The 21,648-nt window shown below is 37.6% G+C and overlaps 2 protein-coding genes across 3 annotated transcripts in view; one reads left to right on the forward strand and one right to left on the reverse strand.

The window, feature by feature from the left end:
- The first annotated feature begins 266 nt into the window (after positions 1–266).
- Positions 267–3,910, forward strand: SFR1 (SWI5 dependent homologous recombination repair protein 1). The gene is made up of 4 exons (XM_007080306.3): positions 267–470; positions 1,070–1,191; positions 1,795–2,205; positions 3,261–3,910. The coding sequence occupies exons 2-4, from the start codon at positions 1,096–1,098 to the stop codon at positions 3,450–3,452; spliced, it is 699 nt and encodes a 232-aa protein (XP_007080368.1). The 5' UTR covers positions 267–470; positions 1,070–1,095; the 3' UTR covers positions 3,453–3,910.
- A 4,792-nt stretch (positions 3,911–8,702) lies between these two features.
- The window catches only part of CFAP43 (cilia and flagella associated protein 43), a 118,434-nt gene continuing 105,488 nt past the window's right edge, over positions 8,703–21,648 (reverse strand). The window contains exons 32-38 of one of the 2 annotated variants that reach the window (XM_007080308.3): positions 20,415–20,628; positions 19,180–19,292; positions 18,033–18,192; positions 12,028–12,192; positions 9,926–10,006; positions 9,138–9,291; positions 8,703–8,948 (exon numbers count right to left, since the gene is read on the reverse strand). In XM_007080308.3, coding sequence (XP_007080370.1) covers positions 8,782–8,948; positions 9,138–9,291; positions 9,926–10,006; positions 12,028–12,192; positions 18,033–18,192; positions 19,180–19,292; positions 20,415–20,628 — 1,054 coding nt within the window. In that variant the 3' untranslated portion in view covers positions 8,703–8,781. The remainder of the gene's footprint in view (positions 8,949–9,137; positions 9,292–9,925; positions 10,007–12,027; positions 12,193–18,032; positions 18,193–19,179; positions 19,293–20,414; positions 20,629–21,648) is intronic. The other variant, XM_042960640.1, reaches the window with a different exon arrangement.

A 21,648-nucleotide genomic window follows, 5' to 3' on the forward strand; every position in this document is an offset into this window, starting at 1 on the left:
GAGGCTCGCGGCCACGCGCGCACAAGGCCACAGCTCTTTGGCGTTGGGCGGAGCAGAGCTGCGAGCGTCCTCCGACCGGGCCAATCACGCGCCTCTGTCGGCTCCGCGAGGCCCAGCTCAGTCACCACCCCTTCACGGGCGCTCGTGGCCGCGCGCGCGCACGCATGCAGGCCCACCCTTCTTGGACGCTAGACCGCGCAAAACTGAACGCGTCGGTCATTCTGGCCAATCGCGCGTCTCTTCCGCCTCCCGTGAGGCCCCGCCCCTGGGACGGGACAGGCTGCGGCCGCGGCGGCGCGCATTTTCTCCTCTGGGGGAAGGCGAAGGGAGGTGGCGTGCCGGCAGCAGCGAATGTGGCAGAGCGGGGCTGCTTCGGCGTCGGTTGTGGAGTCGAGTAGAACTCCCTTTCCGCGGTCAGGGGACCTCTCAACCCCTCCTCGACCCATCCTCTGACCTGAGATCTTTCCAGGGTTAGTGTGGGTTTTCTGCTGTGGTGGGAGGAAGGAAGAAACTCCTCCCTGTCCTCAGCCCCCAGTAAAATTGATGCCTTTGTTTGAGGAAACAAACTTAGGCCAACTCCCTTTCAGGGTTTAATTGCTACTTGACACAGACGTGTATTTATCTGCGTTTGTGTTGCTGTTCCTCAGGCATGGTTTCTGGTCACAGAGTTTTTTAGGGTTTAAGGTAGTGTGACCTGGTTGATTATGTTTTCCGAGTCAAGATTTCAGTTCTATTTCCTTTCATGGTAAAGGTGGTGTAAGAAATTAAAGAATTCCTGAAGAATTCCAAGGTGGTTGTTCTCCCCAGCCCCCACACGGCAGATTTGAAGATGGAGAGTGTTTACACGAGATGCTTGTTAATTTGCCCCGAAAAAAACTAGTAGTCTTATTCAGGAAGGTAAATGGAAAACTGTAAAAAGCCTAAGAATGAATCACAACTAAGTGAAATAGTTGCTGGCCTACTTGCGGCTGTTATATGTACAACAATAAGTTCTTTTACAAAAACTGAGTATATAAAGGTGTGGGTTAATTTTATTTACGTTCTGGTTTTTTTTTTTTTTTTTTTTTAGAGGTAAACCAAGATTTCATTTTCAAGATGGAAAGCCCATCCTACTCGGCTGTGATTTCACCTAGCACTCCACGGGACTGTGCCAATGCACCCTCTCCCTGTACAAGTAGTTCAAGAAAACAAGTACGAGTATCTTACTTCTCTGAGTGGAGCTAGTCATTATTTCTAGGCATTGGGCCAGTAGTGGGTTTAATTCTACTGGAGGTTGTTAATTTACATAATGTGTAGATCAAGAAGTAGGTATTTTAGTAACTATTAAACAATTTCAGGTTTTTATTCTTAGCTAATGGGTTTGACTCCCTGCCCTCCCCCCCCCCCCGATTTTCATCTTGAATCAATTATTTTCATTTAGTTTCAGATCAGGTTATTACAAAATTCCAAACTGAGGAAGTTTGAATCTGCAGTATTCTGAAGGTCTTTGGCGGCAGGATCTAGGTCTTTTCCTTAAGAAGCACTCATTAGTGTCAGGCACGTGCTAGTTGCTGAACAAATGTTTGTGAAGAACGGGATAAGTGTCTCAACACTATTTTAGAAGGGTGCTGACTTTGCTAAAATGAAAAGAATGAAATTAATGGGGCTTGCAGGAATTAAAGACATTTTGTGATGGTTAGATATATGGAGATATAAAGCCATCTAGTGGTGTCTCCTATTGTAAGGTATTTATTTCTAGTTGATTTACTTATACGAGAATGTTTCTCTTGATTAAGGTTTTGTGCTTTTTTCCAGCCTATGAGTGCAACACTTAGAGAACGATTAAGGAAAACAAGATCTTCATTTAATTCCTGTGATAGTGTGGTAAAACGTCTTAAAGTAGAGAATGAAGGGAATGATCAGACTTTTTCCAAGAAACCAGCATCTTCAACAGAAGAAAACTGTTTGGAATTTCAGGAAAATTTTAAACACACAGACAATGAATTTGAAGAAAGTACATATTTGAAAAATACCTTCAAAAATATCAGTGCAAGTGAATCTCAATCACTTGACACTGAGTCACGAAATGATCTCCAAAGTGGCTTTGTGAATGAGGATCTTCCCAAACAAGGATTAAGTGAAGAAAGAGCAAAATTGGTGAAGCAGATTGAGGAGAAAGAAGACCTTCTTCGGAGGCTAAAACTGGTTAAAATGTATAGATCAAAGGTGAGAATAATTTCAGAACCATTTCTTTTTTGTTTTAATTTTTAGATAAATGATAAGTAATTTCAAAGAGAAAATAAGTTTATTTTAGCACAATGAGCAGTAAGCCAAATATCCAGAAACCTGGCTTCCCACAACTGTAACCCAAATGTTAGTCATAGATTTAGAGGAGAGTAGGTCTCTCAACACCAGGTGCAACTCTAAAAATTGCCAGCTCTCATTTAATACATAGTAGAAGCTTTTCTCTCTAGTTTCCAGCCTGTAGGAAGTATTAGTACCAAAAGATAGATGCAAGTACAACGGCAACAGAAGGGACAGCTGCCAGTGAATGATTATAAAAGCTAAAATTGGGCCACAGAGTACAATAAAAAATATTTTTAGTAATAATCTTGTGTTCTTCCAAATTGTTAAAATGCTCCAGGTATTTTGTTTGCTAAAAACAACAAATATAAATTAGATTTTAGACTTCAGCCCAGATAGGTTGAATTCCATAGAAGTTGGGCACTTGGAAGAAGATAACCTTTACTTACCTGGATCACTCACAGGTACGTACGTAGTTCCTCCTCCTTCCCGGCAATGTGGAGTAAGTGGTAGGATAGTGTGTCTTATTTGCGGTCTTGAATTTTTAGGGTTTTACTAAATATAACTACTTGGGTTTTAATTTATATTTATATTAAGTTGAATATTTTCATTTTTTTTTAAAGTACAGCTGTAATAAAGGTTTTGTTTTGTTTTGTTAACCTATATTGTTGCTTCTCTACATAGTTTTGTCCTACTTCATGATTTGATTTGTCCCTGAGGGTAAGTAAGGATGGTCTAGAGCTTGGACCAAGCAAAATGGAACTCAACCTGAGTTGACATTGTAACCATTCTACTTAAAACCATCCTACTTTTGCTTGAGTTAGAAGTCCCAATCCTGACCAAGTATATTACCCCTTAAACCTACTCAGTCGACTAATTTAACAACTTTCATTAAGTATGTTAAAAAAGTACGTTAAAATGTTGAAGTATCTAGCTATTGACATATCTTTATTTATTTTATTTTTTTCCTATTTCAGAACGACCTGTCTCAGTTGCAGTTGTTAATACGGAAATGGAGAAGCTGTAGCCAGCTATTGCTTTACGAGTTGCAGTCGGCTCTGTGCGAGGAGAACAAGAAACTCAGCCTGACTCAGTTGATAGACCACTGTGGGTTAGATGATAAATTGCTACACTATAACAGAAATGAAGAAGAATTTATGGGTGTTTAATTCATAATTTTTTCTCCAGAATATTTTTGAGAATTCCCACTTAAAAGATACTTCATACATTCAATTTAAAGGGAAGGTAGAAACATAAGGGCTTAGAGAAAGGTATCTTGATGAATATCCATTTAGAGCAATTTATTTTGGTTATTTTAATCAATTTATTTTGGATAAATTTTCCAAAGATAACTTGACATTTAAAGAAACGTAAAAAAAAAATTAAATCATGTTTAAAAAATAATCTGGGCATTTCTGAAAGTCAATTTTAATACATTGTTTTGTTGGATAAAAAAGTTTTATTTTAAATGTTAAAAAATAGTTCAGTCTGGAGAATGTCTAAACCTAACGTGGTCTAAAAATGCCTGTCTGTGTCCTAAGTTTATGAACCTTGTTTCCATCTATTTGTCACATATTTCTATCTGGATGGTATAGCAGGTAATTAAACTTGTTCATATATCCAAATATTATATTCGTCCCTGTCTTCAGATTTGCTTTTTGTATTCTTCATGTCATTTAGTGAAATGGCTGTCTGTCTCTTGCAGAACAACATATCCTTATCCCCCACTTCAAGACCTACAAGGTCCTTCACATTCGTCTACTTTTCTAGCTTTTTCTCAGTTTGTAATGACTCCTCAGCCAGAAACCCACATTGATAGTGTCATGTTTCTGGCTGCTGTGTTACCTGTGATGGCTGTACACAGAATATGACTCAAGCTGGCCCAGATGGAGAATTGAAATTGGGCTGAGGAAAAGAAAGCCCATCTTTTTTTGTGGCTGAAGCTGTTGTAGGTAAACTTGGAAGCAGAAAAGCTAGCATACTAAGGATAGTGTGTGATCTTACTAAGAAAGGCAGAGATGATAGATGGAGAGAGAGCTATGTAGATCAGTGGCTTGTTGGTTCTAACTTCCGGTCCTTCCTGAGGGCCTTCTGGATTTCTGCGTTTAGGTCCTTTTAAGGGCTAAAACAGCTTTACTTAGTTAAAAACATCTTGAAAGAAAGTACTTCCCTACTAGTAGGTAAATAGCCAATACCCCGAGGCCCTTCCTCCTCCAAGTGTACTCCCATGTTTTTTAAATTGTTTTTAATGTTTATGTATTTTTGAGAGAGACAGAGAGACAGAGCATGAGCAGGGGAGGGACAGATAGAGAGGGAGACACAGAATCCTAAGCAGGCTCCAGGCTCTGAGCCATGGACCTTGAGATCATGACCTGAGCTGAAGTCGGATTCTTAATCGACTGAGCCACCCAGGTGCCCCAAAGTGTACCCATTTTTGACCCAGTACTGCCCCATGATCTAACAAACTATTAATATTCAGCATAGCAGGAAACCTTCAGACCCTGGTCTTACATCCATTCTAATTGCTAAGTGTCCACCCCCCTCGCCACATACCCTTCTCTCACCACACAAATTCCTGCCTTCTATACACTGCCATTGTCATTAGTTGCTGTGAACCCAAGAGGACTGGCCTAGGCCTCTCATGGGCCTCCCGTGACCCTGAGATTCCTGAATAGGCATCCCTGGGAACCTGTGCTGTTTTGAGCCTATAAGCCTCCCCTGCTGCTTGCTGCTCAGCCAGAGGGCCTAAATGTGGCATGAGAAGTGGTTTCCCTAGCAATGGTACTGGCATTTGGCTGCAGCTACTCACTGTTGATTAGCACATCCCCTAAAGTCACCCTTACATGTCCACTTGGAGGAACTATAGCATCAGTGGGACTCTGGTTCTGGGAGAGTTGGGGACAGCAAATAAGCACCATAGTAATCTGCATTTCCAAGGCACTGGCTGGGTGCTAAGGGCTCCAGCAGCACAGTAGACATTCCTGCAACAGGCGGTGGGTCAAGGAACATGGTTCAGGCTTGTGGGACAGTTTGATACCCAAGATGCCCATGAGGCAGTACCCTTTTTACTCATTTGTTGAATTTCACCTCTATTTAATGGGATACATTTATTAAAAGATCACTGAATAATGTACTTAAAAATTTTTTTTTTAATGTTTGTTTTTATTTATTTATTTTGAAAGAGAGTGGGAGACGGAATCCCAAGCAGACTCCACACCGTCAGCACGGAGCCTGATGCAGGGCTTGAAACCACAAACCATGAGATCATGACCTGAGCTGAAATCAAGAGTTGCGCACTTAACCGACTGAGCCACCCAGGGGCCCCTGAATATGGCTCAGGTCATGATCTCGTGGTTTTTGAGTTCCAGCCCCACATTGGGAAGCCTGCTTCGGTTTCTGTGTTTCCCTCTTTCTCTGCCCCTCCCCTGCTTGTGCTCCCTGTCTCAAAAATAAACATTAAAAAAAAATTTTTTTTTTAATTATCAGAATCCCAATTTTAAAGATGAGGAAATTTAAGATAGTTATTTAAAAAGTAAATAGTTATTGGGGTACCTGGGTGGCTCAGGTGGTTAAGCATCCAACTTCTGCTCAGGTGATAATCTCAATTCATGAGTTTGAGCCCACATCAGGCTCTGTGCTGACAATGCAGAGCCTGGAACCTGCTTTGAGTTCTGTGTGTCCCTCTCTCTCTGCCACTCTCCTGCTCTCTCTCCCTCTCTCTCTCTCAAAAATAAATAAACATTAGAAATTAAAAAATAAACTAAATAGTTATTTAAAACGCTAGCAACAGAGCCCTACTAAGCAAGTCCTGTGCTTAAAACTGTGCTGTATTTGACCCAATTAATTATCTTACTACTTTATAATATAGCTAATATTAAAAAAAAATTTTTTTTAACATTTATTCACTCTTAAGAAGAGAGAGACAGAGCATGAGAAGGGGAGGAGAGAGAAAGAGGGAGACACAGAATCTGAAACAGGCTCCAGGCTCTGAGCTGTCAGCACAGAGCCTGATGCGGGGCTTGAACTCACAGACCGTGAGATCATGACCTGAGCTGAAGTCAGACGCCTAACTGACTGAGCCACCCAGGTGCCCCTGATAATATTTTAAAGGACTAGAAATATATAATTGCTATTAGTTCAGCAGAAGCTGAGAGGAATCAGTACCATGGACAGTATCAAGAGTGGGTTGGGGTGAATGACCCATGTGCTTTTCTGAAGCCAACCCACAAACCAGAAGATGTCTCCTGTTGAAAAGTGCTGCTACTAGAATATAGCTTGAGACCAGAGATTTCTGCTAATCTCCATTCTAAGCCTCAAAAAATGAGGCTCTCAAGCAGAGATTGAATTGTTAAGAGTCACCCAGGGTGGCCACTGAGAAATAGAAATTACATAGGCTGTTAAGATCTAGGAATTCACAGTGAAATTTGTGGCAGTGACTATTAGCAAATGGAGCCTTCAGGCAACTAATATGGGTGGCATGGAATTTATATCACTAGAAAAAATGGAAAGAACAAAAAGCCTAATATAACCATGGTTACTCAATCCAACAGGACAGAGAACTTCTGACAATCTCATCATAAGTTATCAAGTATTTGTATTCTTTTATTATTTTTTTAAGTTTATTTATTTTGAGAGAGAGAGCATGCGTGCCAGTGGGGGAAGGGCAGAAGGAGAGCAAGAATCTCAAGCAGACTCTGCAATGTTAGCACAGAGCCTGATGTGGCCTCAAACCCACAAACCATTGAGATCATGACCTGAGCTGAAGTCAAGAATCAGATGCTTAACTGACTGAGCCCCCCAGGGGTCCCCCAAGTTTTTGTATTCTTAACACACTTCTCCAACCTTGGGTCTACCCTCCCACCCCCACAATCACCTCCACAATCACCCCACAATCTCAGAGATAATTCTGAAGGAACCCAAATGTAGAGAATGTTACCAATGGGCACTTTTCTGCTGAATCAGTCAAATCAACTACTCGAGGAGTCATTCTGGTACTAAGGAGGTGAGTCCTCAAAAATGATGTTGGGCCTGTGGGGTGTCTGAGTGGCTCAGTCAGTTAAGCATCTGACTCTTGATTTTGGCTCAGATCATGATCTCACAATTTTGTAAATTCAGGCCCTGCATCGGGCTCTGCATCACACAGAGCCTGCTTGGAATTTTCCCTCTCTCTCTCTGCCCCTACCCCACTCGTGCTCTGCCTCTCTCAAAATAAATAAATAAACTTGAACAAAAACAAAAACAAAAAAAACCCATTGGACCTATTATTTCTCTTACCATTCCTATTGATCAGTATACGGGTGATCAATTATGGTACTATCCTGGAAGTTTCTAAATAGAAGATTTTAAATCTCTTAAAGATTTTTTTCTAAATAGGTTTTATAATAATAGCTCTCTTGCTTTCCCTACACCAATGATCCCAATGGTATCATCTTGGAATGCAACAGTCCAGGGCAAAGCAGCTTTCTGACCATTTAATCTTCTCTTTATTTCATTATCATCATCTATTACAATGAATATGAAATATAGAAGATTATGTTATGTTTATATAGAAGAAAATATGTAGCAGGATGCTTGGGTGGCTCAGTCAGTTGAGCAACCAACTCTTTGATTTCAGCTCACGTCATGATCTCATGGTTTGTGAGATCAAGCCCCACATTGGGCTATGTTGACAGCGCAGAGCCTGCTTGAGATTCTCCCTTTCTTTCTGCCCTTCCCCCAACCCCTGTCTCTCTATCAAAATAAATAAACATTAAAAAAAATATGTTGTACTTTTCAAATGACTTAAGGCTTGGTAAAAGTAAACAGTTCACTTTGTTTTCAGGCTAGAATAGGAAATGATCTTATATGTTCTGATAGTTGTTTTCTTTTTTCAAAAGTTTACTTATTTATTTTGAGAGAGAGAGAGCAAGAGAGACAGAACAGGGGAGGAGCAGAGAGAGGGAAAGAGAGAATCCCAAACAGGCTCCATGCTGTGCATGGAGCCCGATGCAGGACTCTGTCTCACAACCATGAGATCATGACCTGAGCCAAAATCAAGAGTTGGCCACTAAACCGACTGAACCACCCAGGTGCCCCCTGGTAATTTTTTTTTCTGATTACATAAATCCTTGCTGAAGAAAACTTAATACAGAAAAGTATGAAAATCATCCATTAACTCATAAGTTTTCTGGTAATTTCATAAAGTTACAAATGCCAGTAGTGGCTAAAAATTTTTTGTCTTTATGACCAAAATTAAGCCTAAATGAGTTAAATAGTAAAATAGATCTTGAATATTTTCAGTTCATTCTTGAGCAAAAGCAATTCATGATATTTTACACATTCGTGGAAGACAAAAATTTTTATAATAATGAAGGCTAAAATTAAATAATTTGCTATTAAAAAATGAAACTAAGAAGAAGCTCTACTTAAATGTCCTGATATGGGAGAAAAAAATCATTTTAATCAAATGAAACTATTTTTTAAATGATTGATTGTCTGTCTTGTTTCCCACCAGCATTTTTACATTTGAACAAGAGCAGGAAATGTCTTCATCCTTAATCGTTCAACTTCGGCCTGCAGTATTGAAATCTGTTCAGCTTGTTGTTTTGAAATATTTGTTAACTTTTGTTGATGCATCATGTTTTCATACTGTTCTTTGGCAATCTTTTCACAAGTCAGTTGAGACCCTATCCCCCAAAAAATGAAGAATAGAATTAGTTGGATTGTCATTTAAACTTTCAAATACAGAAACAGCACTCAGAATCAGTTAACCCTGTGGAAGAAATGCTGGCAGCTTGATAACCAGTGACCAGAATTCAGGAATAGTGATTACTTTTAAAGAAACCTACAGTTGATTAAAGAGAAACAATTCTTACCTATTGCATTACAGATGTCCTTTCTCTCTGAGACAGCCACCAGCTCTTCTCGTAAATTGCAGCTCAGAGTATAATTTGCTATATCTTTTTGATTGCTGTACCTTCCCAGCTTTTTTAGTAGTTTTTTGCAGTTTTCCACATTCTTTTTGTGGGTCTGAAATTTTTGTCCCCATGACACCCCATGAAAATAATTTTGAAAAAGAGTATTTTATAAAGACATTTTAAAAATTTAAATTCATTATCATCAAGATATCATCTTATCACCATATCCCTACTGCCTACATTATGCCTGCACATAGTAGTTAATTAAATTATTTGTTTAAAGATAGAAGGGTACTTTAATACCACATTCTAGAAAAAAATCTTGTATATTCGTGAAAATGAGAGATTAAAAAATCCCACATAGCCTTGAGATGACTTTGTTTCCATCTTATATATGCTATACAATCAAAACTGAGCATTTGTTAAGCAGTTATGAAAAAAGTTATGCCAAGGAGAGACTATTAACACTTCTGTGAAATTGGAAATTCATATACACTCAGATATCTCCCAAGGGGTTATTTCTAATATTAAAAGAAGTACTTCAGTCTACCATACTTGTTATGGTTATAAAGACACTATTCAGGGGCCTCTAATTATATCCTGAATGTCAGTAAAGGATCTGTTTTGATTTTATTTTATTAGGTTTTATTAGGTTATGTTTGAATTCATGATTTCGAACATTATTACTGTGTTCAAATGATTCACAACTATTGGGATTATAATTGATCAATATCTTTCAGACCTACCTTATCTAAAACAGCAATGGTTTGCTCCATTATTCCAATCTGAACGGCAATCAGAGTCTCATAGTTTGGTTCATTTAGGTACTTGGAGAAGAAAAAAACCCCACAATATATGTAAGTATATTTTTCTCTATTCTTTCAATAGATAAATTTATAAAAAGTTCTTATTTTTGAAAGTTACTATTGTCATAAAAATTATCCAAGATTTATTTGACTTTTGTGCTATAATATTTACTTGTATTTAGCTATTGATATATTTACCTGTATGCTAATAATTACAGATACCTAGAGTTTATTTTCTCATTCATTTATTCAACTCACCAAACATTTATTAAGTATCTCATTTGAGTCATATATTAATATTGTTTCAGTTAAAGATACTAAGGGAGATACAAAGATGGATAACATGACCTTAGCCTTCAAGAAAAAGAGAACATGTAGATATGATTAGGTTGCCAGAAAATAAAGTGACTTGCAAATTCAAAGGCGGTTTGAGAAAGGATGTGGTTTTTCTGGACTGGGGAAATCCAGAAGCTTTAAGGGCAGGTGGCATTTAAACTAGACCTTGAAAAATAAATTTGGGATGTGAAAAACCTGAGGAAAGATATTCAAGGTTAAAAAATCAGTAATGAGCAAAGGCACAGAGGTAAAATCCTAGAAAATATTAACTAGTCTGGTTTAAGAATACTAATGTATAAAAGGAACAGTGGGAATGAATTTGAAAAGTAGGGTTGAAGGATGTGGAACATCGACCCAAAGATTTCATAATTCATTTGCCAGGTAAGAAGTTGCAGTTTAAAATGTTTGAGCAGAGGGGCACCTGGGTGGCTCAGTTGGTTAAGCAACTGACTTCTGCTCAGGTCATGATCTCATGGTTCATGAGTTCTAGCCCCATATTGGGCTCTGTGCTGACAGCTCAGACCCTGGAGCCTGCTTTGGATTCTGTGTCTCCCTCTTTCTCTGCCCCTCCCCTGCTTGCACTCTGTGTCTCTCGCTCAGGAAATGAATAAACATTAAAAAAAATTTTTTTTTAATTTTTTTTTAACGTTTATTTATTTTTGAGACAGAGAGAGACAGAGCATGAACAGGGGAGGGTCAGAGAGAGGGAGACACAGAATCTGAAACAGGCTCCAGGCTCTGAGCCGTCAGCACAGAGCCCAACGTGCGGCTCGAACTCACGGACTGCGAGATCATGACCTGAGCCAAAGTCGGCCACCCAACCGACTGAGCCACCCAGGCGGCCCCCAAATTTTTTTTAAATGTTTGAGGAGAGTAGTAATGTTATTGGAGGTAAATAGCAGTATTAATCTGACAGCAGCATACAGTAGATATTAAATAAGAGAAATCCCCAAGGTTAAGAGACCAGTTAGGAGGTTATTATACAATAGTGTAAATCATGAAAAAGAAAAACTGAGCAAGGGCAAAGGCAGAAGGGATAGAGAATGAAGGAATAAAGAGATAAACTAGGCCAGACTTGGAAGACAGGGGAGAGGGGAATCACACATGACTACAACTGCAAGCCTGAGTAAGTGGTTGAAAAGAACAGAAATAAGCACATTAATTAAAGAGTTGCTGTTGGGAGGTGGGAAGGCAGAAATAGAATTCAGGGAGTTCAGGAACAGAGAACTTGGATAGGACTTTTATTTATTTTTTTTTTTTTTGGATAGGACTTTTAGAAGGGATCACTGAAATTAGAAAAATTGAGACCATCAAAGGAGAGAGCATGGAAGGAAACCAAGCTAAAAGCATCATCTTAAATAGCTATATTTAAGAGAAGCAAAAGAGAAGTCAGCAAAAGAAGCAGAGCAGCCTGACATGTTGGAAGAAAAAACCAGCAGAAAATAGAGATGAAAAAAGCCAAAGGAATGGGCAATAAAGATTGTCAAGTGCTACAGACAGCTGAGGGATGGTGATGACTGGGGAAAAGAACACTGGGTTTGATAATTAGGAAATACTTGGAAGAAAAAGAATTCATACACATCATGAAAAACTAGTGGCTTAGAATATGTTTGATATTACAGAGACTTCCTATTGAATACTGTTTGAATGAATGAATACATTAATGAATGAAAGTAAAATTACGTAGTGGGGCAAGGAGAGCTTACCTTTTGACGATCTCTGGAAAAAAATAGCATCTGAATATCCCAAGCCTTCTGATTTAGATCTTCCATTTCCATCTCCATTTTCTTATGTTCCCACTCAATCTGAAATATTCCTTTGTGGACATCTTTACTTTCCATCATGCTAGCAACTTTCTTTTGTCCTTGAGCCTTAGGGAGAAAAAAAAAAGTACATTCTGATATTCATAGGACTCCGCAGACAGAATACAGAATATCTGAAGCTGAATGCTATTCTTAGAAAACACTTGGACCACAGAGATAATTCTATATTCTTTTAAAAATGTAGCAGATATTTAAAAATTACTTCTTGGGCAAAATCTGATCACTAAAAAGCTTTATAGGTACTACACAGAAAGGATTATAAAATATACTTGAATAGCATAGCCAGTTTACTTTATATGTTAAAATTAGGCGGGAGCTCTTTCTGTTATCACCAATCTACCAGTCTGTATGCACTGGCACCCCTACTCTCTGCCCTGCTTCTCGACACTATAGATAAAAGATTGTAGTTTAGGGGCACCTGGTGGCTCAGTCGGTTAAGCGTCCAACTTTGGCTAAGTCATGATCTCTTGGTTTGTGAGTTTGAGCCCCGCGTCGGGCTCTGTGCTGACAGCTCAGAGCCTGGAGCCTGCTTCGGACTCTGTGTCTCCCTCTCTCTCTGCCCCTCCCCTGCTCATGCTCTGTCTCTGTCTCAAAAATAAATAAAAAACATTAAAAAAAATTTAAAAAAAGATTGTAGTTTAATGCAGCTAGGGACAACAATATCCAGTTGGTAGCTAGTGGAAAAGCAAATGAAATGAGATGAAATAAAATACAATTGGATGAGCTAAATATTTTTAAATACCTAGATATTTTGCCCTTCACTTCAAATTGCCTACATTGAAGTTCAGGAATATTTTCATGAAGTTGTTCTTCCAGATTGCTAATAGTGAAACTATTATGTCTCTTAAATTAATTTGTACAAGAGCTCCATCAGTTAACATTTTATATTTTTCCTCTCCAAAAACTCTGCTTTATAAAGTTCATGGCACTATATTATACTATACTACCTGCTCCTCTTTTTAAAAATTATTTTCATCTTCTAATCACTACTTGGCCTCTCAATTCCTTGAATTTCTCACTATCAATGATTTTTTCTCCATCTCACTCAGCCACCCAACTCCCATGATCATACCCTTGATCTTGTCATAACAGCTCCAAAATATGAAGTTCAGGAATTTCTCCAGAGCAGTGTTTGTCAAATGTTGGAAATATTGCCCCACCAGGGGAAATTAAATTATGTTTGGAGAAATTTTGGCGGACACAACTGGAGGGAGGTGTTGCTACTGGAATCTAGAGGGTAGATGCTGGGATGCCACTAAACCGTGCAATACACAGGACATCTCTCCATAACAAATAATCATCCGGCCCAAAATATCAGTAGTGCCAAGGTTGAGAAACACTGCTGTGGAGCTACCACATCTCCTCTCTACTCTCCTTTGATCAATTTTTTTCTAAGATTTATTTATAGTTACTGTCTCTACAACCTCATTTCATATTATTTTTTCAACCATGGCCAGTTGAGCCCCTGCCCCAAACTTCCACTGAGACTGCTCTTGTCAAGTAATTGACATAGTGCACAAGTCCCTTGTCCTTGGAGACATTTTTTTATGGTTTTCAGGTTTCCTCTTTATTTAAAAAATTTTTTTTAATCTTTATTTTTGAGAGAGAGAGAGAGAGAGAGATACCGAGTGCAAGTGGGGGATAAGCAGACAGAGAGGGAGACACAGAATCCGAAGGAGGCTCCAGGCTCTGAGCTGTCAGCACAGAGCCCAATGCGGGGCTCAAACTCATGAACTGCAAGACCATGACCTGAGCAGAAGCTGGACATTGAGCCACCCAGGTGCCCCTCAGGTTTCCTCTTTATTGGCAGCTCCTTCTCAGTTTCATTACATGATTCCTTCTCTGCTAGATCTATCAAAGTTAGACTTGGGGCACTGGCCCAAACTCTGTATTCTATCTACCCATTCCTAGGTGGTCTCAAGCACTCTCATGCCTTAAACTATCCATTTGTAAATGTCTATAGGTAATAATCCATATATAGTTACCTGTACGTGATCTATATATAGAACACTCCTAAATTTATATATCAGCCCTTAATTCTGTCCAGTAATATTTCCACTGGAAGTTTTATGTGCATCTCAAATTTAGCAAAGGCCAAAACTCTTTGTTTTATGTCCCAGGCAAAACTATATGCTTCCTGTTTTTTCTCATGTCAGTTAATCACACCATCATCTACTCAGTTGCTCAAAAGCCAGTGTTTTAGGATTTATTCTTGATTCTTCTCTTTACCATTTGCATTGAATCCATCAGCAATTTTGATAATGATTTTTGTGCCTACACTAACAACAAAATATGAAGGAGAATGCTCTGAGAAAACAAAGCTGAGGGAGTCTATCATTACTAGACCTGCTGTACCAGAAGTGCTAAAGGGAGTCCTTCAACCTGAAATGAGAAGGCACTACACAGTAACTCAAAGCCATAAGAATAAAAAACAAAAACCAAAAAAAACTAAATTAAAAATGTAACTACAAAGGTAGATATAAAAGTATTATTGTATTTTGGTTTGTGTATACTCTTTTTTTTTCTCTATGATTTAAAAGAAAAATGCAGGGGCGCCTGGGTGGCTCAGTCGGCTAGGCGGCCGACTTTGGCTCAGGTCATGATCTCATGGTCCGTGAGTTCGAGCCCCGCGTCGGGCTCTGTGCTGACAGCTCAGAGCCTGGAGCCTGTTTCAGATTCTGTGTCTCCCTCTCTCTCTCTGACCCTCTCCCGTTCATGCTCTGTCTCTCTCTGTCTCAAAAATAAATAAACGTTAAAAAAAAATTTTTAAAAAATGAAAACAAAAGAAAAATGCAGAGAAAAGAAAGAAAAATGCACAAAACTATAAATCTATGATAACAGACACTTAATGCATAAAGATATAATTTATGACAATAAGAACATAAAGGAGGAGGGACAGACCTGTATAGGAGCAGAGTTTTGTAGTTCTGTATATTTATTGAAACTAAGTTGGTGTTAATTTGGTTTGTTATAAAACTAAGATGTTGATTATAATCCCTATGGTAACCACTAAGAGAAAAACTAAAATGTATACAGAAAAGTAAAAGACAAGAGGATCAAATGGTATTCTGCAAAAAGTCAACTGTATACAAAAGAAGGCAATAATGGAGGGATTGAGGAACCAGAAAATATGATAGAAAACAAATAACAAAATAGTAAAGTCCTTTTTATTTTACCAGAAATTATTTTTATTTTTTTAATGTTTACTTATTTTTGAGAGAGAGAGAGAGAGAGAGAGAGAGAGAGAGAGAGAACACGCCCATAAGCTGGGGAGAAAGAGAGGGAGACACAGAATCTGAAGCAGGCTCCAGGCTCTGAGCTGGAGCTCAACAGGGAGCTCAAACCCATGAACCATGAGATCATGACCTGAGCCAAAGTCAGACAGTCAACTGATTGGGCCACCTAGGTGCCTCACTAGCAATTGTTTTTTTAAATGTAAATGGATTAAACTCAATAATTAAAAGTCAGAGATAGGCACAATGAATTTAAAAAAATGATCCAATGATATTCTATCCAGAAGAGATTCACTTCAGATTCAGTGACACAAATATCTTGAAAGTGAAATGATGTAAAGGTATCATCTGTGCAAACTGTAATCAAAAGATAGCTGGGGTGGCTATCCTAACATCAGACAAACACATTACTTGCTGATAACAGGCCAATCCTTCAAGAAGATACAGCAATTATAAACACATATGCTCGAAACACAGAGCCCCAAGATATATGAAACAAAAATCAATAGAATTGAAGGAGAAATAGTTCCATGATAGTAATAGGAGATTTCACCATCCTACTTTCAGTAATGGGTAGAACAAGTATACAGATGATCAATAAGGAAAGAGAGGATTTGAACAACACTATAAACTAATTAGACCTAAGAGACAAATACAGAACACACTACTCAATAACAGCAGAATACACATTCTTTGCAAGTGCAAATGGAACACTCTCAAATGTAGACCATATGTTAGGCCATAAAATGAATCCTAACACATTTTAAAAGATTGAAATCATACAAAACATCTGTTCTGACTACAAGGGAATTAAACTAGAAATCAATAACAGAAGGAAAACTGGAATGTTCACAAATATGGATTCACAAATATGGAATATTCACATATTTGTGAATATTAAATAACACATTATTAAATAATAGGTCAAAGAAGAAATCACAAGATATATTAGAAAATACTGTGAAATGGGGTGCCTGGGTGGCTCAGTTGGTTGAGTGCCTGACTCTTTATTTCAGCTCAGGTCATGATCCCAGGGTCATGGGACTGAGCCCCCCGTGTTGGGCTGCGTGCTGAGCATGGAGCCTGCTTAAGATTCTCTCTCTTCTTCTGCCCCTCTCTCCGACTCACACACTCACTTTCTCTCTCTCTTTCTAAAATAAACAAAAATAATTTTAAAAAATTAAAAAAAGAAAATATTGTGAAATAAACTAAAGTGAAAACACAACATACCAAAACGTATGAGATGCATCAAAAGCAGTGCTCAGAGGGAAATTTATAGCTGTAAGCACCTATGTTAAAAAAGGAGAATTATCAAAGAAAAAAAAAGAATCATCTCAAATCAATAATCTAAGAAAAAGAACACCAAAATCAACTCAACACCAGAAGAAAGAAGGAAATTGGAAGATTAGAACAGAAAGAAATGAAATATAAAATAGGAGAAAAGAAAGAATAAATGAAACCAAAATCTTTGAGATCAAAATTGATAAACCTTTAGTTAGAATAAGAAAAAAGATAAAAGACTCTATTTGCTAAAATCAGAAATGAAATCAAAGACATTACTACTAACCTTATACTAACCTTATAGAATATAGTAAGAGAATACTATGAACAATTGAATGCCAACAAATTAGATAAACCTAGATGAAATAGAAAAAAATTCTAGAAACACACAAACTACAATCCAGAAACTTTAATCCATACAAAGAAAGATCTCTTGAAATAGTGAAAATAAAAGGAAATACGAAATGCTTTTTTCTTGTTTTTCATCACTCTAAAAGAAAATTATCTAAAGCAAAAATAGTAACAGTGTATTGTCGGTTTAGGGTATTTGGAAAAGTAAAATGCATGGAAACATTAGCACACAATTCCCAAATAGCACAAATTCCCCAAATATTTGGAAATTAAATAGCATTTCTTTTTTTTTTTTTTAATTTTTTTTTAACGTTTATTTATTTTTGAGACAGAGAGAGACAGAGCATGAACGGGGGAGGGTCAGAGAGAGCGGGAGACACAGAATCGAAGTGGCTCCAGGCTCTGAGCCATCAGCCCAGAGCCTGACGCGGGGCTCGAACTCACGGACCGTGAGATCGTGACCTGAGCCGAAGTCGGCCGCTTAACCGACTGAGCCACCCAGGCGCCCCAAATAGCATTTCTAAGTAGCCCATGAGTCAAACATGGAAGTTAATGGGAAATTAGAAAATATTTTAAATGGAAAGAAAATGAAAACACAAAATATCAGAATTTGCAGAATGCAGCTAAAACAGTGCTTAGGGAGAAATTTATGACATTAAATGTTTATATTAGAAAATAAGCAAGGTCTAAAATCAATGATCTAATCGTATCTAAAATTATCATTACATGAGTAAATTGAGCTTAACAAAATGATAGCATATTAGAATGAGCATTTAAGCTTGTAGTTTTAAACTTCTTATACTTTAGAATCATCCGGGAAGCTTTTAAAAAATACCCATGCTTAGGGGGTGGGCCTGGATGCATTTGTAAAGTTCTTTAGATGATTCTAATGTATAGCCAGAGTTTGGAATCACTGATTTAACAGAATGAAAATGACTTTTCATGGAAATGGGAGAATAATGAGAAAATTTTTGGTACAGCAGGCTAATATGTTGGCTTTCTTCTTAAAAAAATGATAATTACCCGAATCACACAATTCAAGTCTTCAATTATGCTCTTGTTGATGAGAATTGCATCAGGATACTCCAGCAATAACTGGAAATTTTCCAGCTCTACTTGTCCTTGTTTAAGGAGAATTTGGATTGTCAAATTCAACTGGAATCTCACCTTCTCTTCCTGTAATCTACATTGAAAAGACTTCAAAGTAAGCAGTTGAAATATACTTATATTTCAAATTTCATCTATTATCTGAGAATATAAAATTCAAACTTAGTTTTCAACTTAAATTTCAACCTTAAGCTAAAGAAAAACCTGCTGGAGATTAATGCAGAAAATCTTTCCCAATGATGAGCTTTCTTGGAGGTCTCTATGATGCCTCTTATTGATACGGAATTACACTTGGGCTGCTCAAAGAATGGCATGGACTTAAATACATTCATAAAGTTATACTTTATGATTAAGAAAAGATTAATATTATTTTGGAAGAAAATTGAGATGCTCCCAAATAACAAATCTATTAAAGTTCTGACTTTGTGTATTGACTTCTGATATTTTATTAACGATATTTAATCTGTATGCTACTTATATCTATTTCTGGCTAATTCACATTTCTCCTAATAGCCTGGATCTGAAAATGATGTATAATGATGAATTTGGGAACATCAAAGAAGAATGTATCAAAATGTTTGTAAATTCGGATAAAGTGAAGTAAGGACTTAAAACAGTATCCTAATTACTTAGCAAAATTGAACAAACTTTCCTAAAGAAAAATATATTAGCTGGTTAGTTGTTTACATGGAAATTTCTTGGATATCTGCCTAATTTTCAACATAGTTTGCTTGTGTGGCTTGAGCCCCAAAGTGCTTATTAGCAGAAACAAGTTCTTTGCATTTTTATGTGGAAGGAGCAGATTAAAAAATAATAAGATTTTCCCCAAACTTGCCTACTTCTAATAAGAGCAATGGAACGTGTAGGTAAATTCTATTCTGAAGTAAGGTCTTTTGTAACAAAATGCACTTTTTAAAGGAGAAGTTATAAAGCCCAGCAAGATAGACCAGTCTGTGCCAGTTGTAAACCAGTGAGTAGGCTTTCTTCCCCCATGATAACACAATCTAACTTAGCCTTAGCTTAGGTTTTGTGTAAATGAACATGAACGAAAGGTTCAAATTACACAATGCGTTCATGGAACACTTTTTCAATTTCCTGTTGTAACTTCTCATCCTCCTCAGTTCTCCTCCGGACGAAAGCGACCATTTCCATTAAGCCAGCTGCTTTCTGCTTTACCTGAAGGAACCAAACCACAAACATCTCAGTACATATGCAGCTCTAGGAATAAAAGCAAACAAATTTTAAAGAACTCTGGAAAACATACATGTTTTAACTTAGCTACAAAACCTTAATAAGCCCATTTTTCTAGGAGATTAACAAAAATTTAAATTCCCACCATTATGTAAGATACCTAAAACTTAACATGGTACATCCATGAATAATTTGAAAAGTATCCAATTTTGCCTCTCACTGAAAATCAAATACTCAAGCAACCACAACTTTCCTTATATCTTATTTTCAAATTCATTCTCGTCATCTCAGACAAAAATATAAAATCATAGATTCTTTAGCAAAAATATGCCAGTCTGATGCTTGTGGCACGGAATTTAGGTATTTTGAGGTGGGGGGGCAGAGGGTGGTTAAGAAACAATAAGAGGAAGAATTCTTCTCTCAAACATACCCTCAAATTGTTACCTTTGCCACATTAAAAAAATATTCTAGTAAAACTATAAAGTAGGTTCTAGTGAAATATAATTCTAATCTTTGCAAAATGGGATAAGGACAACTCAAGACCAGGGATAGAGAGGAGAAGGGAAGTTGTGTCCACAATGGTGCTCTTCAAGGGAAACACAATGTGAGCCACACATGTGAACCACATACTTAATTTTCAATTTTGTAGTAGCCACATTATAAGAAGTGAAATGAAACTGGTGAAATTAATTTTGCTAATTTTTTAATTTAAAACAATATATCCAAAACATTACCATTTCAACCTGTAATGAATATAAAACATATAGACATTTTCCATTCCTTTTTCATAAGACTGCTAAATCTCTGTATATTTTCTACTTACAGCATGTCTCAATTAGGACTGGCCACATTATTTCAAGTAAACAATAACCCCATGTGGCTAGTGACCACCACTTTGGACAGTGTGGGCCTACAATACAGGCCTATACTTAGCCCTTAATACCACTAAGGTTAATATTTTATCTCATTATTATTACTAACATTACTAACTACTATCCTAGCAGGAAAACCTAAATAATTAGCATTTCTGGAAGCAAAGGTCACTATAAACTACATTTATTAGCACACTGAAATGAAGTGAAAATGGAATAAAATGTTATTATATACTTTCTGTTCATTTTCCACTTTCGCTCGTCTGGTTTGGCAGAAATGATCCCAGACCAAGGGGTCCAAGCCTTCTGGCATGTTACTAATATTGTCCAAGTCATCCATGGCTTTCATTAATTGGGCAAAGGCATCCTTATTCAGTTTCCCAGATTCGGGTCGCTCTCCAAAAGGCACAATACCGGCAGTATCTGAGTGTATTTTCTGTTTCTGAATCCTGGTATTACCAATAAAAACCCATCAACCTTTCACATTCTCACACAAAAGAAATCAATGTTAAATTATATACAACGCTTAGCATCAATATGACATTGCAAGACACTTTATTTTGACATTTGGAGGCTGGTGGACTATTCCACCAAATAGAAAGAGGCTGGTGGACTATTCCAAAGAGAAAAGCACCTACTTTGGTCTTCTTGCATACTCCCTGGACACCTAGACATGACCTTGGCTGGACTACTGATGTTCCTAACTATCGTCAGCATTGGCAGCTTTACCTGCCCTGAAGAAGTCTAGCCCAAGAGGAGTGTGGATATTCCCTAGTTATGTCCCACATATTCTCTAGCCTGGAATTTTTCAGATATAGACTCAACTGAAGAAGCACCTTTTAAAATCTACCTGAATAGATTAGTTTTGTTTCCCTGGGCTGTAGCTAGGAAGGAAAGAAGGATACAAAGATTTGTACCAGCCACTCACCATCAAGATGCTGTACAATATGCTGTGAAGTTACTATTGTTATCTTCTTTCTCTAGAATGAGGAAAGTCTGAGAGAAGCTGTTGGTCTAAGACCACAGGTCTGATAGATGGTAGAATTAGGATTTAAAGCTAATTCTGTCTGACACTAAAGCTTATGCTTTTTCCACTGCTGCCTCCCAATATGTAGGAAGTCTTCCTTCTTTTTTCACAAGACTTACTATGACTGACTCCTTTAAAAATAAGGAAACCAAGATATGAGGCATGTGCTAGGTTGAATTCCCCGGGGTTGTATGTAACCCGTCAAGGGTGAGAGAATGAGTCTGTACCTCAGACACAATGAGCCTATACCTCTGTAACAAATTCCATGGTTTCTAGCTTACATTTGAAAATTATGGAAATCTGTGGATTTCTATGGCTTACTATGGAAATTGTAAAAGTTTGGAAATCTGTGAAATGTAATTCTAATGCTCCTTTCGGTATAAAAAACAGATATTTTAGAACCCTTTATGATAATGGTTATTTTCAATCATATATACTGGCA

The sequence above is a fragment of the Panthera tigris genome, chromosome D2 (genome assembly GCF_018350195.1).
Source record: "Panthera tigris isolate Pti1 chromosome D2, P.tigris_Pti1_mat1.1, whole genome shotgun sequence".
Classification (NCBI taxonomy): Eukaryota; Metazoa; Chordata; class Mammalia; order Carnivora; family Felidae; genus Panthera; species Panthera tigris.